At 68.1% G+C, this 27,138-nt stretch overlaps 1 protein-coding gene, 1 long non-coding RNA gene and 2 pseudogenes across 2 annotated transcripts; 2 read left to right on the top strand and 2 right to left on the bottom strand.

The window, feature by feature from the left end:
* Positions 1-117: 117 nt before the first annotated feature.
* Positions 118-5,930, bottom strand: LOC142006432 (large proline-rich protein BAG6-like; annotated as a pseudogene).
* Positions 5,931-6,697: 767 nt separating this feature from the next.
* On the top strand, positions 6,698-8,257 carry LOC142006434 (apolipoprotein M-like; annotated as a pseudogene).
* A 5,234-nt stretch (positions 8,258-13,491) lies between these two features.
* On the top strand, positions 13,492-16,146 carry LOC142006433 (uncharacterized). Its single transcript, XR_012643509.1, has 4 exons — positions 13,492-13,554; positions 14,982-15,028; positions 15,615-15,717; positions 15,913-16,146. It is a non-coding gene; the product is annotated as an uncharacterized LOC142006433 (long non-coding RNA).
* A 3,731-nt stretch (positions 16,147-19,877) lies between these two features.
* On the bottom strand, positions 19,878-26,022 carry LOC142006431 (spliceosome RNA helicase DDX39B). The gene is made up of 11 exons (XM_074983226.1): positions 25,885-26,022; positions 24,266-24,499; positions 23,570-23,697; positions 23,392-23,484; positions 23,131-23,314; positions 22,540-22,658; positions 21,433-21,564; positions 21,235-21,344; positions 20,800-20,944; positions 20,563-20,710; positions 19,878-20,304 (listed from the first exon to the last, which is right to left on the bottom strand). Exons 2-11 carry the CDS (start codon positions 24,474-24,476, stop codon positions 20,288-20,290), a joined length of 1,287 nt encoding a protein of 428 aa, XP_074839327.1. The 5' UTR covers positions 24,477-24,499; positions 25,885-26,022; the 3' UTR covers positions 19,878-20,287.
* Between the last annotated feature and the right edge of the window lie 1,116 nt (positions 26,023-27,138).

The raw sequence follows: 27,138 nt of genomic DNA on the forward strand, positions 1-27,138 counted from the left end.
GACAGGCCCTGCCCCGGGCCAGGGGGGAGCCAGCGCCCTACCGGAGACGTTCCCCGCCCGAGTGGACAGGCCCTGCCCCATTCCCTGCCCCGGGCCAGGGGGAGCCAGTGCCCCTACCGGAGACGTTCCCCGCCCCGAGTGGACAGGCCCTGCCCCCCCCGCAGGGCCTGGACCCCCCAGCAGTCTCTCTGCGCTCACCCTGTACGTTCATGTGCATCATCACCAGGGGCTCGACGGTCTGGTGGGAGATGCGGATGACGCGGGGGTGGCCGGTCCTGCGCGCCTGGCGCCTGCGTGGGGGGCCGGCTGGCTCTCCGGGCCCCGGCCTGCCTCCCCGGGGCTGGCAGCTCCCGAGGGGGGCGGGGCGGCCGGCTGGGTGGTGGCAGGGCCCTCGGAAGCCGGCTGGGAGGGGCGGGCACCGTTTCCCGTCATGGTCACGGTGGTGCCCACGTTGATCTGGGGGCAGACGACAAGTTAGACCCCAGCCCTGATAACACCCCCCCCGCCCCACAGCCGTCCCCCGCTCCCTGGAGCTGCCCCCGCCCCCGCCCCAGACCCGATAACCTTCCCCGCCCCCCCCGCACCAGCTGCCCTTCGCTCCCTGGAGCTGCCCCCGGCCCGGCCCCGGCCCCACTCACCTGGATGGGAATGGCCGCCTGCTGCAGCACCATGGGGGGGCGTCGTAGTGGGACATGGGCCGGACCACGTGGAGGTGGCGGGGGGCACTACTGGACAGGTTGCAGCGCAGGTCGGACAGCGCCACGAAGGTGTTGCCCAGCAGCCGCAAGAACTCCCCCACCAGGTTGATGATGCGCTGGTCCTCCTCCCGGCCCGCCGTCTGCCAACGCAGGGAGCAGGGTCAGCTCCCAGTGCCCCTTCTCCGGAGCTGTGGTACAGCCCGACTCTCCCCGCCCCATCCGTGGTATGGCCCAGATCCCCCCCCAGCCATCCATGGCACAAGCCAGCTCAGGTGGGGCCCTAAACTCCACCCTCCCCACCGGAGAACCAACACAATCCCTGCGCCCTTCCATGGTCTGACCCGCAGCACTCTCACCCCCCTACTCCCACACGTGGGCTGCTCCAGTGCCCCCCACTGGAACACCCCGCTGCAGGAACCTGGACCGGCCCAAAGATTAGAACCGACCCTGGGGCAGGGGAGCTTTGGACTGCGCCACTGGGTGGTGGGGCGGGGGGGGGGGGAATCTGGCTTATCCCATTCTCACCCAGAAGGGGGGGCTGCTTGGAATGCTCCCCATTCTTGCGGGAGGGGGAAAAAATACGACCACACCCCACTTCTCAAGATCCAGCAGTACGTTCAAGAACATCCAATCCGTGGGGGTGGGTGGACTGGACCACCTTACCCTCACAGGACGGGGGGCATTAACAACCTCCTGTTCTGACTGGGGTGGAGATTTGCCCAACACCCACTCTCCCCCCGCTGGGGCGGTTGTTCGGAACGTACCATCCAGACGGGAGAAGATTTAGACCGTACCGCTGTGGCAGGATGGGGGAGTACTCGGAACGTTCCATTTTGGGGAGGGGGGGGGCGGGAATGGCAGGGCAGTCAGAACACCCCCTTCTCCCTGGCATGGGGGGTGGGGCGGCCTGTCCCATTCCCACTGTTGGGGGCGGGGGGGTGAGCTGCTCTCACGTTGTTGTTGTAGTCGTGGTGCCGGCCGTGGCCAGGATGTCCTGGTACCGCTGCAGGAAGGGCTGCAGCTGCTCCTCCGTCCTGCGCAGTTCCAGCAGCACCTCCGCATACTCGGCTGGCGCCGGGTGGCTGCAGGGAGACCAGGAACAGGCGGCTCAGTGGGCACCGGGGCGCCGAGCCCCCCCTCACCCACTAGCCCCGTCCTTACTTGGGGGCCCCTTCGGCGGCGGGGGGGCAGCTCTGCCCAGGCTGGGGCGTCTCCTCGCCGGGGGCAGCTGGGGACTCCGAATCAGCCGCCTCCATGGGCTCCCGCTGGCCGGGGCTGGTGGAGGGCAGCGGCTCGTCAGGGGCCGGGGGGGCATTCTCTGCTGGGGGCTGAGGCTGCCCATTGGTACGACCCTGCAGAGAAACAGGGGGTCAGAGCCTGGGACTCCCGGTTCCCCCCACCACCCTACAGCCACAGCACTCACCTCCAGCCGGCCCCAGGATGCCTTGCATGTCTCGGAGCATGTGCTGGGCCATCACCAACCGGACACGGGGCTCACTCTGGAACAACAAGCACAGCAGCCGGGGTCAGCACTCACTGGACACAGCCTAGCACTAACCCTGCACCAGGGTACCCCTGGGCCCAGCCAGGCCAGGAAGTCCGGACCAGAACTGGGCGTCCAGCCAGGCTGCAGCCCAATGCCCCTCAGGCCTAACCACACTGGGGCCCACTGACCCCAGATTAGAGCCCATGGGCCCATCCAGCCCAGAACCCTGGTCCAGACCCCCGGGCCCATCCAGCTTGAGACCCACCACCCCCCACACCAGCCCAGAATCCCTATCTCCTGGATGAGACCCATGGGCCTGGCCTGCCCAGCAATCTCCCTCACACACACACTCTCCACAAGACCCATGAACTAGCCAGCACGGTCATGCTAGGATTAACCCCCTGAGCTCTTTCCTGCCTTCTTCAGCCCCAGCTTCCCGGCTGAGTTCTGACCCCAAAGCCCATGGCCTGCCATGCCCACCTGCCCGCAGTACCTGAACAGGCGCCTGCTCCATATTAATATGAACATCCACAGAAGATCCATCCATCTTAGGGGGAGAAGGGAGGGGACGGGAGCGATGGACGGAGAGAGAGGGGGAACCGGAAGGAGACAGCAGGAAAGGAAAAGAAACAGGAAAGAGAAAAATAAATAAGAGCAAAGAAAGGGGGAGGTGGAGAGAGATTTGCAGCTGCGTCACCACTCACTAGAGCCCTCGTGCCCTCCCCCAGCCAGGAGAGAACCCAGGAGTCCTGGCTCCCAGTCCATCCCCAGCTCTGCTATAATCACGAGCCTTCGCTCCCCTCCTGGAGCCAGGGACAAAAGCCAAGACTGATCTCGCACCCAGCACTGAACCAGGCAGAGAACAAACTGCCAGAAGAGAGCGAGCCTGCAGGAACCCCCCTAGAGCGGTGCAGTGAGACACGGGGGCCAGCGCTGGCTGCCAGGGGAGAGGCCCTCAGCCGAGGTGCCGGGCCTCCTCTGGCGGGAACTCACCTGGGAGGGCGGCTGCGGCTCCATGAGGCTGACCGGCAGGTTGAAGGTCCCCACCATGACGTAGCTGTTGGCGTTTCGGTCGTGGACGGTGGGCACCGCCTCCCGGCCCCCGATGCCATTGTGAGAGGCTGAGGCTGAGCTAGATCCAGAGGGACCCCCTGAGGGAGACTGTGCTTGGGGTGGGGCACGTTCCACCAAGTGATCACCTTGCCCCCAACATCTGACCGAAGAGACAGAAAGGGTGAAACCAGAACCTCAAGCCTCCGAGATCCACCTGTCCCTGCAGCACCTAATTCCTGACATGAAGCCCTGGCGGCGCCCCCTCACTCCTCACGCACAGCCCCTAACCCCCCAGCCCTGCCAGCACCCCTCACTCCTGCCCCCCCAGCCCTGCCCGGCGCCCCCTCACTCCTCACCCGCAGACCCTACCCCCCCAGCGCTGCCGGCGCCCCTCACTCCTGCCCCCCCCCCCCCAAGACCTGCCAGCACCCCTCACACATCCTGACCCACAGCCCCTACCCCCCCAGCCCTGCCGGCGCCCCTCACTCCTGACCCGCAGCCCCTACCCCCCAGCCCTGCCGGCGCCCCCTCACTCCCAACATGAAGCCTCTGCCTCCCAGATCTGCCAGCACCCCTTGGTCCCCAACGCGAAGTCCCCACACTCACTATATTCCTTAAGCTTTTTGTCATCCTGCAAGACTCGCCCCTGGTAGATCAGCCGCTGCTTCTCCGCAGGAATATTTACCGAGCTGCAATGTGCTCCTTGAACTCCTTCACCGTAACCTGCCAGGATCAAACCAGCGCCCAGGCCCTTCAGTGCCAGCCCCACACCAGGGCACCACCCTGCATAGTGAGATGCAGCCGTTCCGGGATGGGAGATCTGATCACTGGGGGCCCCTCCCTTGCCCAGCATGGACGTTGAGGGTGGGTTTGGTGCAAGGGCTAGTGATTCACAGACCCCTCACCAAAGCCTGGGATGCAGCTGCCTCTGGGGCAAAGCGGAAAGAGCTGCTCAACAGCCAAGGCAGACTGTTTCTTAGTACCCGGCCACGCTGGGCCCATACCCCACAGGAAACACCCCAGCCAGCGTCCCCCACCGGCTCCCCACCTCCGCCTCCACAGTGAAGCTCCGGGTCTGGGAGTCGATGGGTCTTCACCATCACATCGAGGTTCTCCGCCTCTGCCATGGTGCTGGGGCAGCTCTGGCACCTGGCTCCTGTCGTGAGAGATTCAGTCACAGGCAGATCCCTCTTCGCCCCGGGTCAGCGGCCCATGGGTGGCCCCAAGGTGCTGGCCGCCTCTTCCCACGAACCTTACACCTGCCCCCTCCCCCCATCCCCATTGTTACACCCGCCCCCTCCTTCCTCCCCCCATCCCCATTGTTACAACCCGCTCCCCTCTTCCTCCCCCCATCCCATTGTTACACCCGCCCCCTCCTTCCTCCCCCCATCCCATTGTTACACTCCGCCCCCTCCTTCCTCCCCCATCCCCATTGTTACAACCCGCTCCCCTCTTCCTCCCCCATCCCCATTGTTACAACCCGCTCCCCTCTTCCTCCCCCCATCCCCATTGTTACACCCGCCCCCTCCTTCCTCCCCCCATCCCCATTGTTACACCCGCCCCCTCCTCTTCCTCCCCCCATCCCCATTGTACAACCCGCTCCCCTCTTCCTCCCCCATCCCCATTATTACACCCGCTCCCCTCTTCCTCCCCCATCCCCATTATTACACCCGCTCCCCTCTTCCTCCCCACCATCCCCATTGTTACACCCGCTCCCCTCTTCCTCCCCCATCCCCATTGTTACACCCGCCCCCTCCTTCCTCCCCCCATCCCCATTATTACACCCGCTCCCCTCTTCCTCCCCCATCCCCATTGTTACACCCGCCCCCCTCCTTCCTCCCCCCATCCCCATTGTTACACCCGCCCCCCTCCTCCCTCCATCCCCCCCATCCATTATTACACCCGCTCCCCTCTTCCTCCCCCATCCCCATTATTACACCTGCCCCTCCCCCCCATCCCCATTGTTACACCCGCCCCCTTCCTTCCTCCCCCCATCCCTATTGTTACACCCGCCCCTCTTCCTCCCCCCCATTGTTACACCCGCCCCCCTCCCCTCTCCCCATCCCCATTGTTACACCTGCTCCCTCCCTCCCTCCTCATCCCACCTTATTACTACAGCCCCCCCCCATTATTGCACCCCAACTCCTCAAGCTCCCACTTCCGTCAGGGCCACGTCACTTCCCGTCCGGCGGCCCACTTCCGGTCAAAAGCCCAAGTCGCAAGAAGCCTACTTCCGATACTCGCAAGCCGCTTCCGGTGCCCCGTCGGGAGACGCTGCCGGTGGCCCGGGCGGGGCGGGGTGGAGCGGCCGCAGGACCCGGCGTCTCCTCGGAGCGGCTCCTGCTCCGGCCGGCTCCCCCCCTCGCCGCTTTTCTCGACTGCGCATGCGCTGGACCCTCCCTCCCCCGCCACCGTCGTACGCCGGGTCCTTCTCCCCTGCTCGCGAGCCTCCGGCTGTCCGACTGGTGCCTGACTCCATGTCCGATCACGTCCACCGGCTCGCTCTCTCCCGCCCCCTCTTTCCTTCACCTCTCCCCGGCGTTTAGACCCGGGACCATTAGGTCTGCGATGGCCGGACCACCGGGAGGTCTAAGAGCTTGAAAATTTTGTTCAGAGCTCCTCCGGGGCTACCATGCCTGCCCACGGCGGGGCCTCGCTCTGCCGCACCTGCGCACTACAGCTTTTTCTACCATCTTTCTTCGGGGCTAGTCCTTTCGGTGCGGCAACCATCTTGGAATTCGAAGCCAAAGCGCGGCCATTTTTATTATGGGCACCCGCCGGTTACTATAGCTACCTTCACGCCATATTTGTGTTGGGCAAATTGTCCTCCATTTTGGCAGCCATGTTTTAAGGTCTCTTGATAGGCTGATTTCCCACCACCACCACCCCCCGCGCCGCCATCTTTGTTATGGGCAGGGAGTTTGTACAGGGAATGTTAGTCCGTTATTGTAGGGTCGCCCAAAAGCCCTGGGAACTTGCGCCCCTGTTTGCGTTACTGTAAGGTTTCCTCGCAACATGAGGGGTCCCACACGTGTTTATGTTATTGTAGGGCCTACAAAAACCATGAGCATAGCTAACCCCGCATTGTGTTATTGTAAGGTCTCCCCAGAATGCCAGCGGTCCCAGGCATGTTGCACGTTACTGTAGGGCCCTACCAAAAACACTGATCACGACCGCGTTTATTCGCAGACACTGCCGCCAGTTTATCATTGGAGGTTCTCACCTGAGCTGCCAGGTTTCCCGCCAGCTCCCCCACACAAAACCGTTATTGTAGGGTCTCCTGAAGGCCCCTCCCCCTCTGCCCTGTTTACTGCAGGGGTCCCAGCTCAGGGCCCCCCCCCCCCAAGCGCTGGACTCTGTCCCTGGGCGAGTTACCGATTAACGAGGGAGGGGCAGAGGGCAGAGGTGAGCTGGCCGGAGGCCCCAGGGACTGGCCACCCAGAGCCTGCCCCCGGCAGCCATGCTCCAGCGCACCTGGTCCTACCTGCTCTACCTGTACGGGGCCCTGATCGGCGCCCCTGAGCCCATGCGCCCCCCCAGAGCCCCTGCTGCTCAGCGGGCTGGACCGCCGCCAGGTAGCCAGAACCGGGGAGCCCCAGGCGGGGGATGGGCTGGGAGAGGCGGCCCCATAGATGGGGTTCCCCGGGGACAGTGGGGGGGGGTCTCTCCAGCACCCTCACCCCCCGCAGTTCCCCCGACAGTACCTGGGCACCTGGCACTTCATCGCAGCTGCCGCTGGGCACCCCCCGGCGCCCCTGCAGACCTTCGCCAGCACCGACAGCGCCGTCTTCCCACATGGGCAGGGCCCCCCCGCCCCAGCGACTGCCCCTCCCGCGCCGCCCTGCGCCTGTGAGTAGGGCCCAGCCTGGCGCTGGCCCACCCTGGGGGGAGATCCAAAGGACCGTGCTCCCCGAGGGGGCCCCCCACCAGGCAGAGCCCCCCCACATTGGGCCCCACCCAATGCTGGGCAGCTGGGGGTGCTGGACATGGGGTGTGGGGCACATGCAGGGGGTGCTGGGCTGGTCAGACAGAGCCAGGTCCCTCCCCGCCATTTGTCCAGGGCCCAGCCGCCCCCACTGCCCCCACCCCCCCAGGTCAACCCCCAAATCTCCCTCCCTCACCCAGGAAATCCGGGGGCTGCCTGGACAGGTCATGGGTTTACCTGCTTCACGAGGGGAACACGCACCTGGCCACAGAAGGTAAGTTATTCCCCCGCATTGGCCCCCCCAGCCCTGCCGGTGCCCCCTCGCTCCCGCCCCGCAGCCCCCAGCGCTCTCTCTCCCATCGCAGGCCGGCCAGGGATGAGAACTAAGCTGTTCTCCAGCCAGTGCCCAGATGCCATCATTGTCCAGGAAAGCGACAGAGACTATCAAAGACTCCTGCTGTACTGTGAGTGGGTCCCGGACGCTGGGGTTCCCCCCCGGCACTGGGAGGGCAGTGGGGTGCAGTGGTGAGAGCAGGGGATTTGGGGCTCTTTCCCAGCACTGGGAGGGCAGTGGGATTAGGGTTCGCCCCTGCACTTTGAGGGCGGTGGGGTGCAGTGGGTAGAGCAGGGGATTGGGGTTCTCCCCAAGCACTGGGGTGCAGTGGTTACAGCAGGGGTATTGGGGGTCTTCCCCAGCACTGGGGGGCAGTGGGGTGCAGTGGTTAGAGCAGGGGGATCGGGGTTCTCCCCCGGCTCTGAGGTGTCCTCTCCCCCCCGCAGCCCGCACCCCCAACCCAGCAGAGGGGTGCATAGAGGATTTCAAGGACCGAGCCTACTGCCTGGACATGGAGGAATTGCTGCTGGTCCCTCGCCGCCAAGGTAACCCCGACTTTGTGGGGGGCAGGCAGATAACAGTGTGGAGGAGGGATTGGGGGCTCAGGCAGGTGTTGGGGAGACAGGTGGATCTGGGGGCCAGGAAGAGGCCAGGGTGAGCAGGACACTGGGGGTCACTGAGGCACAACCCCCCCGAAATCTCTCCTCTCCTTGTCCCCCCCAGAGACTTGCCAGCTCCAAGGCTCCTGAGCGACCTGCTGCCAGGTGAGATCTCCCCTCCCCACCCGGCCCAGGCACCCGCACCCCTGCCCTGGCTCCAGCGCCTGGCCTCAGCCCCACTGTCGGGGGGCAGACCCACTCGGGGTTGCCCCAGCACCGGGGGCTCCAGGGCCGAGGCGACAGGCTCAGCCGCTTTTCCATCTCAGCTCTCTTTGTCTCTTTCCTTCCTCCCCTCTGCCAGCCCCCAGCTGCCGGAGCGTGTCCCTGGGCGCCGCCCCCCAGGACTGGCTGATCCTTCGCCTGAGGGAACAAAGCGCGTTAGCGCAGAGCCTGCAAATAAATCCTGAGCCTGCATGCACCACTGCGTGCCCCAGTGCCTGGCTGAGGGGCTCCACCAGGGCTGGGGGGCCAGGGGCTGTGGGGCAGGAGTGAGGGGCACTGGCAGGGCTGGGGGGGCCAGGGGCTGTGGGACGGGAGTGAGGGGCAGATCCATCCTGAAAGGAAACCTCGTCCCCCTGTACCTGTGGGATGCTCTGGTCTCCCTGGGGCAGAGCCGGCCACCACGCTGCACAGGGCCTGATGCGCTGTGGGGGGCTCGGCCGGACCCCCCAGGCCCTGGCAGGAAAACCACTGCAGGCGGCTGCTCGGGGCATCTCAATGCTTCCCTTTTATTTCAGTAAAATGGGTTCTGGCACTGGGCCCCACCTGGCCTGGGCCTCTGACCCGCGTTCACAGACTCCCCTGGCTCAGCCAGGCCCGGCCCAGCTCCCCTGCCCACAGAACCCCTCCGGGACCCCCCACGTGCTGCTCGCCCCCCCGGGACTGACGGACACCCGAGGCCGAGCTTGGACAGACAACCTGGGCAGATTCGGTGCAAGCCGTACAGCTCACTTCCCCTTACAACGCTGTTCTCAATCGGACGCGTTCCAGGTGGTGGCATGCTGGAGGGGGGCTTGAGGTGGTTCTGGATTGTGCCCTCCAGAGCGTGTCCTGGGCCGCCGGGGATTTCTGGAGCGGCGTACGCAGCAGAGAGGGAGAGCCTGAGGGGCTTCTAGAGCCCAGCGGGTCCATTCTCACTCGTGCAGCCGACACCCGGCTGGCTCTGGCGCCCAGCAAAGAGGGCGCGTGGGGTTGCTCTAGATTCCCATGAGGGCTTCTTCTGGAGCAGCTTTGGGAAAGGAGGGGGCCCAGGCGCCTGGTGGAGGCCCATCGCAGCCCATCGCCGAGCTGCCTTCCGGAGCGGTTCTAGATCACGCCAGCAGAGCCTCAATGGTGCCATGGCCTGTCCCGCAGTTCGGATCACGGCTGGGGCATCGCACCTGGGCTGTTCTAGATCAGGGTGGTCTCCGGGTGCCAGGTCATTCCCCACCTGAGTCGCATTTCTAGAGCGGGAACCTGCTGAGATGGCCCCAGCTCGGGGCGGGGGGGGGGGCTCTAGACCTCCCCCTCCGCTGTCAGACTGATGCCCCGGGGGTCCCAAGGAAGGGGGTTATTGCTATGGTGACACCCCCAGTGCTCCCTGACACCCCACATCCCCCCACATTTCTGCTGCCCGTACCGCCCGCTCCACTGCACCCCTCCCTGGCCTCTTGACCCCCCCAACTACCCCTCCGACCCAATGCTGCTTCCCCACCACCGCCCTGCCGATTGGTTCCTTCCCCCTAGTGGTTCTGCGCCCGCCCCCCACGTGCCAGGGGGCGGAGTCTGGTCTGTGCACAGACAGGTGGGGTGAAGCTTGTACCTGTGCACGTGGGCGGGAGCGAGGCGGTCATGCCGTCCGCTCTGGCTCCGCCCCCGCCGCCGGGGTCCGTGCCCCCTGGGCTGTCCCCGCTCCCGGCCACGGCCGCGGCCGCAGCCTCCTCCTCGGCGGCCCGCAGGCTGACGCACAGCACCAGGCCCTGCAGGGCGCCGTACAGGCAGGCGAACTGCAGCAGGTACTCGTGCACCAGCCAGAGGGCCAGGTGCAGGCCGTAGGCGGCCACCAGGAAGGTGGCCAGGCCGTGCAGCCAGACCTTGAGGGGCCCCCGCAGCCCCCGCCACGTCCAGCAGCAGGCGGAAGGCCGGCGTGCAGGCGCACAGCAGCGCCACCGCGCACAGGTCGAAGAGGTGCCGGGCCAAGTTGAAAGCAGATCTCAAAGTGCTCCGGGACGTCGGCCGGGGGGCTCCTGGGCCGGCCCCTCCCCCGGGGACCCGCCACAGGCTGGGGATCAGCCCTGCGCCCGGCTCCCCCCCACCCCCGTTCCAGCAGGGCCAGCAGGCGCTGGGCGCCCCACCACGATGGGGCCTCGGGGGGGTTCGCCAGCGGCTCGCCCGCCGGGCCGGCCTCGCGTCTCCGCCAGCGCAGCTGGGACAGCCAGGCCCCGGGCTCTGTTCAGGGTCATGGTGGGAAAGGCAAGCGCTGAGCCCAGAGCCAATCTGCGCCGGGAGGTAGTGGGGCTGCAGGGAGATGGGCTCAGACCTGGGCACGACCAGCCGGCTCCCAGCTGCTCTCCCCGCCGCCCCTCCAACGCTGCGCCCCAGAGCCAGCCGCCTCGATTGGCGCTCTCAGGGATCCCTCCCCCCGAGATGGCCAGGAACTGCCCCCCATGGTATTGTCCGTCCCGTCGCCGGCTGCTGGTCCCCCGAGGTCGAAATCTCCGCGAGTGTCACTTCCTCGCTCGTGGGTGCTGGGCAGGGGGTCCTGGCCCCCGCAGGCGGAGCCCCTCAGCCAATCCCGACGTGCGGTGTCACAGCTCGGGGCGTCCCCCGGCAGCAGCACGAGCTGAACCCCCGACACATCCCTTCCACTGCCCCACACAAATCCGGGCTGATTTCAGCCCCACCGGCTTCTCTGGTGTGAGTTTGGGGTCACCCCACAAACAGGGCTCCGTGTGAATGTCGCTCCCCTGGCTCAGTCACACCAAAACGCTGCTCCCCCAGACACAATCCAGCCGGCGGGGCAAAACGCCAAGCCCTGGGTTAACCCCGATCTTCGCCACTTTCCGTCCTCGGGTTCCAGGGGCCAGGACCCCCCCCCGAGCTCCAGATCCCGCCACAGATGCCGCAGTGGAGTGGTCCCGTCTCACGCCCCCGGGGCCAGGACACCCCAAGATCTACGTCTCCCTGAAACAGACAAACACTTGTCAGGAAGACGAAGACATCCCCTTTGTGATAGCTCCCCTCTCCTCCCAGCTGGGATGGGAGCCCCCGAACACTGACCCCTGGGAACAGCCAGTGTCCCAGAGCAGCTCGCAGCGGGGGGGGCGCCCTGAGATTATTGCCCTGTCTGTGAACTGTAAAATCCTTCTGCACTTTGGATTTCTGGGCTCAGGACCTCCAGGCGTCACCCCCTCTGCACCTACACCCCAAAATCCAGGGAGCCTCGCCAGCCTGGGGCACCCTGTGTAACAGGTCCCCAGTTCAGTCCCCTGAAATGGCCAACTCTCTTTCAGGGGGTCCCCAAGCCTGGCCCCTTCTCCTGCCCCGCTGCCACCGGGCACCACTCCCCGAAACCTGGGCCAGGTGAGTGCCCCCAGAGGGCCAGGGAGGGTACCCCAAAAAGTGCAGCGCACCCTGAAAACGCCAGCTCGTCCATTCCGCCCGCGGAGAGGAGCTCGCGGGGGTCCCCCATGCCGCCAGCGCACCCCAAAACAGCCCAGGGAACCCCAACAGCAAACCACCCAGTCCCCCCCCGTGTTCTTTCGCACGCGCCCCCCGCCACACTGTGGCCCCCCAAAAGCTCTGCCCCCCAAACGCTCACCCCGTCCAGCTCTGCTGCTGGCTGCGCTCCCCGGGGAGGCGGCTGCTCCGTGCGGCCCGCGGGGGGCTGGGTGCGGGCACCCCTGCGTGCGGAGAGCCGGGAGCGTGGCACGGCCCGAGACGGGAAAAATCCCGCAGCTTGGGTCGGCTTTCAGGAAAGACGGGATCGGAGGCTGGGACCGCCCGGCGGGGAGGGGCCTCGGCGGGGCGGGGCTGCGGCCCGGACGCCTGGGTTCTCTCCCCCGCGCTGGGAGGGGGGAGGGGGTTAGAGGGAGCCAGGGCTCCTGGGCTCTCCCGGCGCTGGGAGGGCAGTGGGGCCTGGTGGTTAGAGCAGGGGGCGGGAGCCAGGACTCCTGGGTTCTCCCGGCGCTGGGAGGGCAGTGGGGGCTGGTGGTTAGAGCAGGGGCCGGGAGCCAGGACTCCTGGGTTCTCCCGGCGCTGGGAGGGCAGTGGGGGCTGGTGGTTAGAGCAGGGGCCGGGAGCCAGGACTCCTGGGTTCTCCCGGCGCTGGAAGGGCAGTGGGGGCTGGTGGTCGGAGCAGGGGCTGGGAGCCAGGACTCCTGGGTTCTCCCCGGCGCTGGGAGGGCAGTGGGGGGCTGGTGGTTAGGGCAGGGGGTGGGAGCCAGGACTCCTGGGTTCTCCCCAGCTATGGGAGGGCAGTGGGGGCTGGTGGGTTAGGGCAGGGGGTGGGAGCCAGGACTCCTGGGTTCTCCCCAGCGCTGGGAGGGCAGTGGGGGCTGGTGGTTAGGGCAGGGGGTGGGAGCCAGGACTCCTGGGTTCTCCCCAGCTATGGGAGGGCAGTGGGGGCTGGTGGTTAGGGCAGTGGGTGGGAGCCAGGATTCCTGGGTTCTCCCCAGCGCTGGGCCAGACTTTTCTACAACAACAGATGTGCGGCAAGTCTGAGACGCTGAGGTTCTGTGCCAGGTTCTGTGCCCACAACAAAAATGGTGGAGGCGGGTGAGGCTGTGCCGTTAGGTATAAGGGAGAGAAGCGCCCCCTGTGACCACATCCAACATGGCCACCTCGCTGGCTTCACCCAATAGACGTCCACAGATATGGCCCTAAAGAAAGATGGCGGAATGACCCCCCCCCCACACCCCCACCCCGGGGGGAGGTCTCTGCGGCCCATCTTAAAGATGGCGGTGCCCTATGACTTCGGTCTCATTTTGAAGAGGTGCCCTTAGCAAGCATGGGCGCCCGCGCACTTCAATACGCGTGCGCAATAATGGGACCGCCCCTCCCCGCGTAGGTCCATGTTGGCTTAGGGCAGAGGGGGCCTGGCTGCAACGTCAACCCTCCTGCCGACATCTTTGTTGTGGGCGTCCCGGGCTGCTGCCCCCCAGGCCTGTCGTGGCCGCAGCGCCCCGCCGCCCCCCCCTTGCCACCCAGCAGGCGTCTCGCTCCTCCCGCCCTGTGTTTGCGGCCGCGTCGCAGGGCGGGGGGACGCCGCTCGGATCAGGCACCGATCAGGGCAGGCCCAGTCCACAGGACCCCTATAAAAGGAGCTGCCGCTGCCACATGCGTCTCTGTTCGCGCCGGGCGCCGCCATGTAATTTGGGTACCCGGACGCCTGGGTCCCTCCCGGCGGCGCGCGTGGAGCGGTGAGTCCCCTCCCCCGATGCTGCGCACTCCCGATCTGCAGCCCCCGGGGGGAGCCCGATCCCGGGGGGCTCTGATGTCACGTGGAAGGGCCGAGGGTGGCCCGGACGCCTGGGTTCCCGGGGGGGGGCAGGAGCCGCCGGACGCCTGGGTTCCCGGGGCGGAGGGGGGGGGGGGCAGGAGCCGGACGCCTGGGTTCCCGGGGCGGGGGGGGGGGGCAGGAGCCGCCGGACGCCTGGGTTCCCGGGGCGGGTGGGGGGGGGGCAGGGGCCGGACGCCTGGGTTCCGGGGGGGCGGGGGCAGGAGCCGGACGCCTGGGTTCCCGGAGCGGGGGGGGGGGGCAGGGGCCCGGACGCCTGGGTTCCCGGGGGGGCAGGGGCCGGACGCCTGGGTTCCCGGAGCGGGGGGGGGGGGGCAGGGGCCGGACGCCTGGGTTCCCGGAGCGGGGTGGGGGGCAGGGGCCGGACGCCTGGGTTCCCGGGGCGGAGGGGGGGGGGGCAGGGGCCGGACGCCTGGGTTCCCGGGGGCGGAGGGGGGGGGGCAGGGGCCGGACGCCTGGGTTCCCGGAGCGGGTGGGGGGGGGGGCAGGGGCCGGACGCCTGGGTTCCGGGGGGGGCGGGGGCAGGAGCCGGACGCCTGGGTTCCCGGAGCGGGGGGGGGGGGGGCAGGGGCCGGACGCCTGGGTTCCCGGGGGGGCAGGGGCCGGACGCCTGGGTTCCCGGAGCGGGGGGGGGGGGGCAGGGGCCGGACGCCTGGGTTCCCGGAGCGGGGTGGGGGCAGGGGCCGGGACGCCCTGGGTTCCCGGAGCGGGGGGGGGGGCAGGGGCCGGACGCCTGGGTTCCCGGGGGGGCAGGGGCCGGACGCCTGGGTTCCCGGAGCGGGGGGGGGGGGGCAGGGGCGGACGCCTGGGTTCCCGGAGCGGGGTGGGGGCAGGGGCCGGACGCCTGGGTTCCCGGGGCGGAGGGGGGGGGCAGGGGCCGGACGCCTGGGTTCCCGGAGCGGGGGGGGGGGGGGGGCAGGGGCCGGACGCCTGGGTTCCCGGAGCGGGGGGGGAGGGCAGGGGCCGGACGCCTGGGTTCCCGGAGCGGGGGGGGGGGGGGCAGGGGCCGGACGCCTGGGTTCCCCGGAGCGGGGGGGGGGGGGGCGGGGCAGGCCGACGCCTGGGTTCCCGGAGCGGGGGCAGGGGCCGGGACGCCTGGGTTCCCGGAGCGGGGGGGTGGGGGGGTGGGCAGGAGCCGCCGGACTCCTGGGTTCTCTGAGAAAGTGCAGCCCCCCCCGCACCCCCGGGCTGCCGCCGTGATGAGTTTGCAGACTAGAGGTCTCTGAGCCCCGTGATGAGCCTCGCAGCGCCCTGAGCGGCCGCCCCACAGCCGGGGCGGGGGCCGGACTCCTGGGTCCCACCCGGCGGTAAGGTCCGTGTTCCTTGCAGGCGGCCACGTGCGGAGGCGGCGCTGAGGCCCCTGCGGCGGCGGCTGGGTAAGTCCTGGGCCCGTCCCCGTCCCCCCCCATGTCCGCCGTGGGGCGGCTGGGCGAGTCCCCGTCCGGCCGCCCCCTTCCCCGGCGGGGCGGCTGCAAGGATGAGTTTGCAGACTAGAGTCTCTGAGAACTGTGACGAGCCTCGCAGCGCCCTGAGCGGCCGCCCCCCGCTTTCCGGACCCCGCCCCGTAGCCCCCCGACCCCCCCTGCAGCCCGGCCAGCGCGTGACCCTCTGACCGCCCCGGCACCACCGAGGGAGGTGGGGGGAGCCCCGGCGGGCCGGGCTCCGTCCCGCCCTAGTCCCGCGGCCAGTGAGCCCGGGCGTGTGCCGGGCGCGGTTCCCCCTGCGGCGAGGGAGGCCCTGGCTGCCCTCCTCCCCGCACCTGCCCCACTAAGTCCTGGGACCTCCTGGTCAGCCCCCCGGCCGTGGCCATTTACAGCACCAGGGAGGGACGGCGGGCGGGGGCCACCTGTGCCCCGTCTGCTATCCGGGCCCCCTCGCCGCCTTGGAGGCTGCTGTGCTCGGAGCTCCTCCGGCTCCCCCGCTTCGAACCTCTGACCTCCCCCCTCGGCTCTTTCCTTTCAGTGGCCCCATCTTAGCGGAGCCCCCTCCCTCGGTTCTCCAGTAGGAGCCCTGCGCCGGCCCCCCCAGGTGAGGCCAGTGCTGGGGCCCGGCTCCGGCGTGGCAGGTAAGGGGCCGGGCTGGGCTGGGTGGGGCCGCCCCGGGCGGGGAGCAGGGGGTGACGATTTGTTCCTCGACAGGAGTTCCCGGCCCCAGGCTGGAGTCACATGAAATAACCCCCCCTTATCTGACCCTGCTCCCCCTGGGGGGGGTGGGGGGGAGGGGAGCCAGGCCCCTCCTCACTCCCTGTCTGCCTTGGTAGGTGCCGGACACCCACCTGCCCATGGAGCTTCCTGCAGCGCAGGTGAGTTGAGGTGGGGGGGGGGGCAGGCGGCTGCTGTGATGAATTTGCCTGACTAGAGTCTCTGAGTCCTGCGCTGAGTGGCAGCCCCCCCGTCTCCCCGCCCTGCGCTGAGCGGCTGGTTTTACCGGGTATTGAGCCTCCCAGCGCCCCCATCACAGCCCCCCGTCTCCCCGCCCTGCGCTGAGCGGCTGGTTTTACCCGGTATTGAGCCTCCCAGCGCCCCCATCACAGCCCCCCGTCTCCCCGCCCTGCGCTGAGCGGCTGGTTTTACCCGGTATTGAGCCTCCCAGCGCCCCCATCACAGCCCCCCGTCTCCCCGCCCTGCGCTGAGCGGCTGGTTTTACCGGGTATTGAGCCTCCCAGCGCCCCCATCACAGCCCCCCGTCTCCCCGCCCTGCACTGAGCGGCTGGTTTTACCGGGTGTTGAGCCTCCCAGCGCCCCCATCACAGCCCCGTCTCCCCGCCCTGCGCTGAGCGGCTGGTTTTACCGGGTATTGAGCCTCCCAGCGCCCCCATCACAGCCCCCCGTCTCCCCGCCCTGCGCTGAGCGGCTGGTTTTACCGGGTAGTGAGCCTCCCAGCGCCCCCATCACAGCCCCGTCTCCCCGCCCTGCACTGAGCGGCTGGTTTTACCGGGTATTGAGCCTCCCAGCGCCCCCATCACAGCCCCGTCTCCCCGCCCTGCACTGAGCGGCTGGTTTTACCGGGTGTTGAGCCTCCCAGCGCCCCCAGGGCAGCCCCCCGTCTCCCCGCCCTGCACTGAGCGGCTGGTTTTACCGGGTATTGAGCCTCCCAGCGCCCCCATCACAGCCCCCCGTCTCCCCGCCCTGCGCTGAGCGGCTGGTTTTACCGGGTATTGAGCCTCCCAGCGCCCCCATCACAGCCCCCCCGTCTCCCCGCCCTGCACTGAGCGGCTGGTTTTACCGGGTATTGAGCCTCCCAGCGCCCCCATCACAGCCCCCCCGTCTCCCCGCCCTGCGCTGAGCGGCTGGTTTTACCGGGTATTGAGCCTCCCAGCGCCCCCATCACAGCCCCCCCGTCTCCCCGCCCTGCGCTGAGCAGCTGGTTTTACCGGGTATTGAGCCTCCCAGCGCCCCCATCACAGCCCCCCCGTCTCCCCGCCCTGCGCTGAGTGGCTGGTTTTACCGGGTATTGAGCCTCCCAGCACCCCCATCACAGCCCCCCGTCTCCCCGCCCTGCGCTGAGCAGCTGGTTTTAGCGGCTGTTGAGCCCCCCAAGGGCAGCCCCCCGTCTCTGCACCCTGCACTGAGTGGCTGGTTTTACCGGGTACTGAGCCTCCCAGTGCCCCCATCACAGCCCCCCATCTTCCCGGCCTGCACTGAGCAGCTGGTTTTACCAGGTATTGAGCCTCCCAGTGCCCCCCACGGCAGGTCCCCGCCCTGCGCTGAGTGGCTGGTTTTACCGGGTATTGAGCCTCCCAGTGCCCCCCACGGCAGGTCCCCGCCCTGCGCTGAGTGGCTGGTTTTACCGGGTATTGAGCCTCCCAGTGCCCCCCATCACAGCCCTGTCTCCCCGCCCTGCGCTGAGCAGCTGGTTTTACCGGGTGTTGAGCCTCTCAGTGCCCCCCATGGCAGCCCCCCCGTCTCCCCACCCTGCACTGAGCGGCTGGTTTTACCGGGTGTTGAGCCTCCCAGCGCCCCCATCACAGCCCCCCCGTCTCCCCGCCCTGCACTGAGCTGCTGGTTTTACCGGGTATTGAGCCTCCCAGCCCCCCCGTCTCCCCGCCCTGCACTGAGCTGCTGGTTTTACTGGGTATTGAGCCTCCCAGCGCCCCCATCACAGCCCCGTCTCCCCGCCCTGCGCTGAGCAGCTGGTTTTAGCGGCTGTTGAGCCCCCCAAGGGCAGCCCCCCGTCTCTGCACCCTGCACTGAGCGGCTGGTTTTACCGGGTGCTGAGCCTCCCAGTGCCCCCATCACAGCCCCCCATCTTCCCGCCCTGCACTGAGCAGCTGGTTTTACCAGGTATTGAGCCTCCCAGTGCCCCCCACGGCAGGTCCCCGCCCTGCGCTGAGTGATGGGTTTTACCGGGTATTGAGCCTCCCAGCGCCCCCATCACAGCCCCGTCTCCCCGCCCTGCGCTGAGCAGCTGGTTTTACCGGGTGTTGAGCCTCTCAGTGCCCCCCATGGCAGCCCCCCCGTCTCCCCACCCTGCACTGAGCGGCTGGTTTTACCGGGTATTGAGCCTCCCAGCGCCCCCCATGGCAGCCCCCCGTCTCCCCGCCCTGCACTGAGCTGCTGGTTTTACCGGGTGTTGAGCCTCCCAGTGCCCCCATCACAACCCCGTCTCCCCGCCCTGCACTGAGCGGCTGGTTTTACCGGGTATTGAGCCTCCCAGCGGCCCCCACGGCAGGTCCCCGCCCTGCACTGAGCGGCTGGTTTTACCGGGTATTGAGCCTCCCAGTGGCCCCCACGGCAGGTCCCCGCCCTGCACTGAGTGGCTGGTTTTACCGGGTATTGAGCCTCCCAGCGGCCCCCATGGCAGGTCCCCGCCCTGCGCTAAGTGACAGGTTTTACCGGGTATTGAGCCTCCCAGTGGCCCCCACGGCAGGTCCCCGCCCTGTGCTGAGTGACAGGTTTTACTGGGTATTGAGCCTCCCAGCGCCCCCATCACAGCCCCCCCGTCTCCCTGCCCTGCACTGAGCAGCTGGTTTTACTGGGTATTGAGCCTCCCAGTGCCCCCCATGGCAGCCCCCCGTCTCCCTGCCCTGCACTGAGTGATGGGTTTTACTGGCTGTTGAGCCTCCCAGCGCCCCCAGGGCAGCCCTGTCTCCCTGCCCTGCACTGAGCAGCTGGTTTTACTGGGTGTTGAGCCTCCCAGCGCCCCCATGGCAGCCCTGTCTCCCTGCCCTGCACTGAGCAGCTGGTTTTACTGGGTGTTGAGCTTGCCAGCGCCCCCCATGACAACCCCATCTCCCTGCCCTGCGGAGTGACTGGTTTTACCAGCTGTTGAGCCTCCCAGTGCCCCCCCCAGGGCAGCCCCCCGTCTCTGCACCCTGCACTGAGCGGCTGGTTTTAGCGGCTGTTGAGCCTCACAGCGCCCCCATGGCAGCCCTGTCTCCCTGCCCTGTGCTGAGCGGCTGGTTTTACCAGCTGTTGAGCCTCCTGGTGCCCCCCAGGGCAGCCCTGTCTCCCTGCCCTGCATGGCTGGTTTTATGGGCTGTCCCCAGCACCTGGGGGCTCGCAGCTGTAGCAGTGCTGGACCTGCAGTGGAGCATTTCAATAAACAATTGTGCACCAGGCTGAGCTGTTGTCAGTCCCAGTTGGGCTTGCGGGGTGGTGGTGGTGGTCTGGCTGTTCCCAGTTGCAGGCACAGTGGATGTCTGCACCTGGCCTGGGTGGTTGGGCCCTGGGTTCTCACTAAATGCCGCCGCCCCCCCCCCCCCCCCCCCTCCACTGGGGCTGGGCTGCCTCATGCTGCTTGGGGGACCCCAGGGCTGGGGGGAAGTGCTGTTACCAAGGGACCCCAGTGCTGGTCTCTGTTCTGAGGGCTACTGAAACTTCACCCCCTAGTGCTGGGGGGAGTTGGGTCCTCCTGCAAAGGGGGGGGTGGGGAATGGGACATGCTGCTGGCTAGGCCCTGCAGCAAGAACAGGTGTTGGGGGAGGGGGTTGTACTGACACTTCCTGTGCCCAGGGTCTCCCCTCAGCCTGCAGGCCAAGTTTGCTCACACAGGTGCCTGTTCCACCATCCACTGGCAGGGGAGGGAATGGGGCATCCCACCTGCCACATGAGCAGCTACATGCCCTCCCCCTAGTGCTGGGCAGGGACACAGCAAAGGCCCTGCTCCACCCACACCCGAGATGCAACCCCAGGCCCATTCCTGGGGCTGCCCTGGAGGGCAACACACACACACACACCCCCCCCCCCCCAGTCCCAATGACAGACAGACACTGACACGTTTTTCCCAGATTTTCTCTTTTTTCTATAAAAACAAAAAATGGAGTGGGGGGGGGGGGGGGGCAGCCCAGCCTGGGCACAGGGCTGGCTAGTGTTGAACAGGCAGGGGAGGAGGGCACCACAGCAGTGATGTGCCCTCAGGTAATGCCCAGGGTGGAGAGATCTGGGAGCAGCGGTGCTGAGTTTGGCAGTCACAGATGCTGGTGTGAGCGGTGGGATCATTCCATTGTGGGCTGCAACAGGGTCTCCCCCACAGTAGGGCAGGGCCCACCGAGCGCTGTGGCTCCCTGGCCAGGCTGTCTTCTCTGCCTCCTTCCTCAGCAGCTCTCAGGGTCACGTAGAAATAAAACGGGAAGGAAGGGGTTAAAACCACCCAACCGACGACGACACAGGACGAGGAGGGGCGAGGGCGCCCCCTTATCGGGTCTGTTCAACTGTGGGAGGGAGAGAGGTGGTTAACAGCTGACCTCCAGCGGTGCTTGCACTGGGGGAGCACAGGAGGTGGGCGGCAGAGATCCCCAGGCGGGGTCACACGCAGAGCCCCACCCCCTCACACACCAACCGCAGCCAGCAGGTTTTAAGTGTTCACGGTGCAGCTGTCGGGCCTGCCCCACAGGCAGCGCCCCACCCCGAGCCGCTCGTGAGCAGGGAGCCCGGCTCAGCCCCTCCCCGCAGGCGGCGCCCCCACTCACTGTAGGAAGAGATGTCGATCTCGTCGGGCAGCTCGCTGATGTTCACCTCGAAGCGATCCTGCACGTCGTTCAGGATCTTGGCGTCGTTCTCGTCCGACACGAAGGTGATGGCCAGGCCCTTGGTGCCGAAGCGCCCAGCGCGTGCCACCTGTGGGGGGTGGGGGGATGTCAGAGGTGCACCGCCCCCCGAGCTGGACAAAGAACCAGGGGTCGGGGGGGGACGCAGGCCCAGCTCACCCGGTGCAGGTAGGTGTCGGAGTCCTCGGGCATGTCGTAATTGAAGGCGATGTTCACGCGCTCAATGTCCATCCCCCGCCCAAAGAGGTTGGTGGCCACCAGGATGCGGCGCTGGAAATCCTTGAACTGCTGGTAGCGGGACAGCCTGGAGGCAGGAGCACTTCGGTCACTGCCTGGGCTGAACCCCCAGTGCCCCACACCCCCCCGGGGGCCTAGGGTTCACACCTCTACCGGCTGGGGAGTCCTTACGCCCCTTGCGAAACTATTAGCTACAGCTGAGGCCGGAGAGCAGCAGGGCTCGTGTTTGCCTGTGAAAAGGGGGCCCCTACAGGCAGTTCACTGGGGCCAGCCAGGTTCCCCTGGGCACCGCCATGGTGACCGCGAGTGGCACAGGTAACACCCTGGACCGAGCGCCCCCTTTCCCGGCCCGCTCACCTCTCCTCCTGGGGCATGCCCCGGTGGATGGCGATGGCCGGGAAGTTCTGCTCCACCAGCAGCTGGGCCAGCGCGATGCACCGCTGCACCGACTTCACAAAGATCACCACCTGCAGGGAGCGGGCTGTGAGGGGAGGGGTGGGGTGGGGGCGGCCCGGCCTGGCCTGGCCCGGACACCCCAGCGCCCCCAGGCCCCACCTGGTTGAACTCCAGCACGTCCAGCAGGTCGAAGAGCTTCCGGTTCTTCTCGTTGTCCTTCAGCTTGACGTAGTACTGCTGCAGGCCGTGCAGCGTCAGCTTGGTCTCGTCATCCACGAAGATCTCCATGGGCTGGGGGGGGGGCAGAGCAGGGTGAACCCCGCCGCCGCGCCGGGGAGACCCTGCCCCCAGCCCTCCTGCGCCCGGGCAGCGAGGGAGGAGACGTGGGGCTGCCCCCACGTGCACACAGCGGTGTCCTCAGAATCCTTGCCCCCGATGTCCCATAGCCCTCCCCGCCCTGGTTGCGAGTGCCAGGGAACACTGCAACCCTCAGCCCCACAAGCCCCAGCCTGCTCCACCCCGGCTGGGGCAGCACCTCCCCACCAGCAGTGCCAGAGAGCTGAGTAGCCCCTGCTGGGGGGCAAATCTCCCCACCCTGCCAGCACCCAGAGCATGCTGGGAAATTGACAGCAAGGAAGGGCTAGAGGCCACACAGCCACCTGCTAGCTCTGGGGCTGGGCAAGGTTTCCCAGCATGCACCAGGCGCCCAGCCATGCAGCAGGCAAACCAGCTCTCAGCTCCCAGCATGCACTGGGCTGCCAGGGCAAACCCAGAGCCTGGGACAGACCCCTGCCCTTGGCCCAGCAAGGGTGTCAGATTAACCCCTCGCCGCCTCCACCCCCTCGCAGCAGAGGGAGAGGGACGATCTCCCGGTTCCCCCCGCCCGCCCCCGAGTCCGGTTCGGAAAAAGGATAAGCCGGTCCTGGCGCCGCCGCATCTCCAGGAGCCGCCGCCACGCCACCTCCGCTCTCTGCGCCGCTCTTCGGGGTCCGGAGCGCCGGGGCTGGGGGGGTCTCTGGTGTAGGGTGCAGTAGGCCGGAGCACTCACTTGCCTGGGTGTAAGGGGCCAGCTGTTCCGGAGCGGAGCCGCGGTGCCGGGCAGGATGGGGGGCGGGGGGAGGAGGGGGCGCCCTGCGTTGCGTGCTGGGGGTGCCGAGGCTAGCGTAACCCGCATGATCTTCCGGAGCCGGGGGGGCCTGTGCTAGGGGCCGGTCCTGGCGCTGGGAGGGCGCCGGGGGCAAGGGAGAAGGTAGAAGGGGTAATTACGTCTTGCATGAATTTGCGGCACACGGGGCGGATTTCCTTGCTCAGAGTGGCGCTAAACATCATGACCTGCTTTTCGTGCGGGGTCATGCGGAAGATCTCCTGGACGTCCCGGCGCATATCTGGGGGCACAGGGAGGCGGGGTCAGTGATGGGGTGAGCCGGGCAGTGGGGACCCCCCCACTCTAAACCCCTGCCCCCAACGCCCAGCTGCATGGGGCGGGGTCAGCAACGGGGTGAGCCGGGCAGCAGGGACCCCCCGCTCTAAACCCCTGCCCCCAACGCCCAGCTGCGTGGGGCGGGGTCAGCAATGGGGTGAGCCGGGCAGCAGGGACCCCCCACTCTAAACCCCTGCTCCCAACGCCCAGCTGCATGGGGCAGGGACCCCCCACTCTAAACCCCTGCCCCCAACGCCCAGCTGCATGGGGCGGGGTCAGCAACGGGGTGAGCCAGGCGGCAGGGACCCCCCACCAAAATCTGCCCCCAGCCGTGCAGGGAAGGGCCAGGCCAGGCCGGCTCTCCAGGCGCCCCGGGCTGTGCGGCCGTCTGAGCACGCAGGGCCCCAGCACCCCCAGGCGGCGGCCCCGCCCCTCACCGAGCTGCTCCAGCATCTTGTCGCACTCGTCCAGGATGAAGTGCTTGATGTGTTTGAGGTTGAGGCTCTTGTTGCGCGCCAGGGCCAGGATGCGCCCCGGGGTCCCCACCACGATGTGGGGGCAATTCTTCTTCAGCACCTCCTCGTCCTTCTTGATCGACAGGCCCCCGAAGAACACCGCCACCTGGGGGGAGCAGGGTGAGCCCTCCGTCGGCTGCCCCACAACTCCCTGCCCCCCCGCAACTCCCCCCGCCCCCTCACCTTCACGCTGGGCATGTACTTGGAGAAGCGCTCGTACTCCTTGCTGATCTGGAACGCCAGCTCCCGTGTGTGACACATCACCAGCACCGACACCTGCGGGGGGGAGCTGTGAGTGCCGGCCCCAGGCGACGTCCGCACCCACCACCGCCCCCGCCCGGCGCCGAGCCGTCTCCCCCACCTGGCCGGTGACGGGCTCCAGCTGCTGCAGCGTGGCCAGCACGAAGACGGCCGTCTTGCCCATGCCCGACTTGGCCTGGCACAGCACGTCCATGCCCAGGATGGCCTGCGGGATGCACTCGTGCTGCACTGCACGGGGGAGGGGAGCGTGGTCAGACAGGGTCACACCCCCGACCCCTCCAGCACCAGGGAGAACCCAGGAGTCCTGGCTCCCAGCCCCTCTGCTCCAACCCACCCAACCCCTCCCAGAGCTGGGGAGAGAACCCAGGAGTCCTGGCTCCCAGCCCCTGCTCTAACCACCAGCCCCACTGCCCTCCCAGCGCCAGGAGAACCCAGGAGTCCTGGCTCCCAGCCCCTGCTCTAACCACCAGCCCCACTGCCCTCCCAGCACCAGGAGAACCCAGGAGTCCTGGCTCCCAGCCCCTGCTCTAACCACCAGCCCCACTGCCCTCCCAGCGCCAGGAGAACCCAGGAGTCCTGACTCCCGCCCCCTGCTCTAACCACCAGCCCCCACTGCCCTCCCAGCGCCAGGAGAACCCAGGAGTCCTGGCTCCCGCCCCCTGCTCTAACCACCAGCCCCCACTGCCCTCCCAGTGCCAGGAGAACCCAGGAGTCCTGGCTCCTGCCCCTGCTCTAACCACCAGCCCCACTGCCCCCCAGCGCCGGGAGAACCCAGGCGTCCTGACATGGGGCACACCTTCCGAGGGGTGCTCAAAGCCGCAGTCCACGATGGCGCGGAGGAGCTCCGGTTTGAGCAGGAAGTCCCGGAAGCCGGAGCTGTGGATGGAGACGTAGGAGCCCTTGACGTCCTTCTTGGGGGGCACGTCCACCCCATCGCCAGCCGCCTGGTTCTCCACCTCATCGTCCTCGTAATCCAGCAGCTCGTTATCCACGTCGTTCTCCGCCATGGCGGCGCCGGGGGCCTGAGAGACTGGGGGGGCAGCCGGGTCAGCCCTCCACTCCCTGTGCCCACTGCTGGCCAGCCCCTGCCGGGGACGGGCACCCCCCACCGCTCCCTGTGCCCACCTCTGGCCAGCCCCCGCCGGGGACGGGCACCCTCCACAGCCGGCCAGCCCCTGCCTAGGGCAGGCACCGCCCACCACTGGCCAGCCCCTGCCAGGCACAGGCACCGCCCACCACTCCCTATGCCCACCCCTGGGGACGGGCACCCCCCACCCCTCGGGAGCCCAGGAGCTGGTGGGTGTCAGGTGAAGCTGAGGAGCCCAGGCCTAGTCCCCTAAAGCTGCCAGCAAATGATGGGGTGCAGCCCTACTCGGAAACGCGCAGCTGAGGGGAGTCCCCTGCACAACAAGCCGCCCGGGGGCAGCAGGAGCAGCCCCAGCTCCTCCAGCCGCCTTTGCAACCTAGACCGCATCAGACCCCAGCTCCAGCCTGCAATGCTGGGGGGCAGCCGGGCCCCCCATCAGCCCCCACAGCACTCCTGGGGTCTCTGCTCAGCTCTGTGAGAGAAGCGGGGTTGGGGGTGACCTGCTCTTAGCCAGAGACCTTGCAGATGGGGGCACCCTAATGTCTGACCTCTCCCCAGCCCCCCACATCCCTCCCCACCCGCTGTCCAAACCCAGCCACAGCCGGGGGCCACACCCCTAACCGTGCCCCCCAGGACGCCAAGGCCCAGCCCCCCACGTCCCGCCCAGAGTCTGAGACTAGAACTGCAGAGCTGCGCATCCCACGAGGCCCCCTTTCGCAGTGGGGCAGCGTCCCAGGCAGCAATGGGGAGGGGGGCTCCCACGGGGCTCCCCACTGCCCCCCCCAGCACACTTCCCCAGCTAGGCGCTCACCAGCCTTACCACGGGAATGCGGCGGATGTTCCCCTGTCCCCCCGACCCCACTGCACCCCCACGTCCGCTTCCCCCCCTGCCCTGCGCTCCCCGGTAACGGCGTACGGGGGGGCTGGCTTAGGCGCCCTACATGGTATTTATTTGCTCCGTGGCCGCACTAATACGACCCGGGGGGGCTGGGCGGGCGCCCCCCCTCCCCGCCGCGCAGGGGCCCCGGAGCGGGGGGGGGCTGGCGGGGGCCGATGTCGGCGGATGCCACAGCGGGGCAGCGGGGGATGGAAGGGACCAGGGCCGGCGCCATCTTGGATTCCTGGCCACATAGACGCACAATGGGGAACCCGTCCATCCCCCCCAGGAGCCCTTCCGGGCGGACTGCCGGGGGCCGGGGGCGGGCCGCGCCGCCGAGAGCGGGCCCGGCGGGGAGGGAATCGCCCGGAGAACGGGTATCGGGCAGGCCGGGGGGCGGATGGCCCCGCGCGGCGCCGATGCGCGACCGATTCTGGGCCAGGCCGCTTACCTCCTTCAGGGGGGAGGGGCGCCCGAGTCTCCTCCGAGCGGCGGCCGCGGCAAGAACTGAGCGGAGCCTCCACTTCCGGGACGCGGGCGCGCGCGGGAAGGACCCCGCGCCGAAGACGGATGGAGCTACCCAACCCAGCGCCTGATTGGAAAAATCCCACACACGAAACACCCGGGCAGCACTTTTTCTCCGACGGGGACGGACCCGGGAGCACCGGGTGCGCGGCCGCTCCGCGCCAGGGGCTCGGGTGAGTCATGATTTGGGTCAGGCGGCTGAGCAGGTCACCCCGCCCTGCCTCCGGGCTGGCACTGGACTGAGTTTCCCACGGGGTCCTGCAGGCAGGGGCGGGGCTGGGAGTGGTTTGGTTCAGGCTTCGCAGGGCCTCGTAGGCCTTGTCCCGGGCTCGCGTCACTGCGCCACGCCCCCATGATGTCACACCCTCTGCCTACTCTGTCATGTCACTTCAACCCACGCCCTCGTGATGTCACAGCCCTCCCGTCACTCCCTATGACGTCATGCTCATGTTCTCTGGCGTTGGCCACCTGATGTCATATTACCCCACGATCCCGCCTCTCCCTGTGGCTGTCCCTGAGGCCTGGTCCCATCTGGCCCACCCCACAATGCCCGCTGCCCTCCACTGAGGGCAACCCTACGTCCCCTTGTGCCCGGCCGGTCCCCCTTTCCCGCTCTGTCCCAACGGGCGTGTCCCTGGGGGTGGGTGCCGCCCTGGCCTCTGCGCTGCCTCGGGCTGAGCCCCCTTTCCCTGTGCCGCACTGCAGAGCAGCTGGGGAGGGCTGCCTCGAGGCACCCACTTCACGGCCCCGGGGGTCGCCCGCCACACGCCGCGGGACAGCTGCGTCGACAGGGGCAGAGCCCGACGAACGCACCGCCGGAGACTCTCACCCGTCCTTTCTGGTGGCCGCTGCAGGAGGGCCCTGTGGCTCGCCTTGCCGTGGGCTGGAGGGGACCCCTGGGGAGTCGGGCACTGGGTTCCCCTTAGCGCTGAGCTGTGTGGGGAGGTGACGGCAGCGGCAGGGAACAGGAGTGTCCGCGGAGCTGCTGGTGTGGAGGTGGCTGAGCAGTGCCCTTGGGGGTCATGGTGCAGGGCCCCCGGTCGTGGGCCGGCTGCAGCCCACTCTGTGAGTGACTCCCCGGAATTGCCCATCTCAGCAGCGCCACAGGATCCCTCGCAGCTCACAGGCTGTTTGCTCCCGGCCGTTACCCCACACTGCAGCCCAGCCCGAAGCCAGACCC

Source organism: Carettochelys insculpta, unplaced genomic scaffold (genome assembly GCF_033958435.1).
Source record: "Carettochelys insculpta isolate YL-2023 unplaced genomic scaffold, ASM3395843v1 scaffold_0062, whole genome shotgun sequence".
Taxonomy (NCBI): Eukaryota; Metazoa; Chordata; order Testudines; family Carettochelyidae; genus Carettochelys; species Carettochelys insculpta.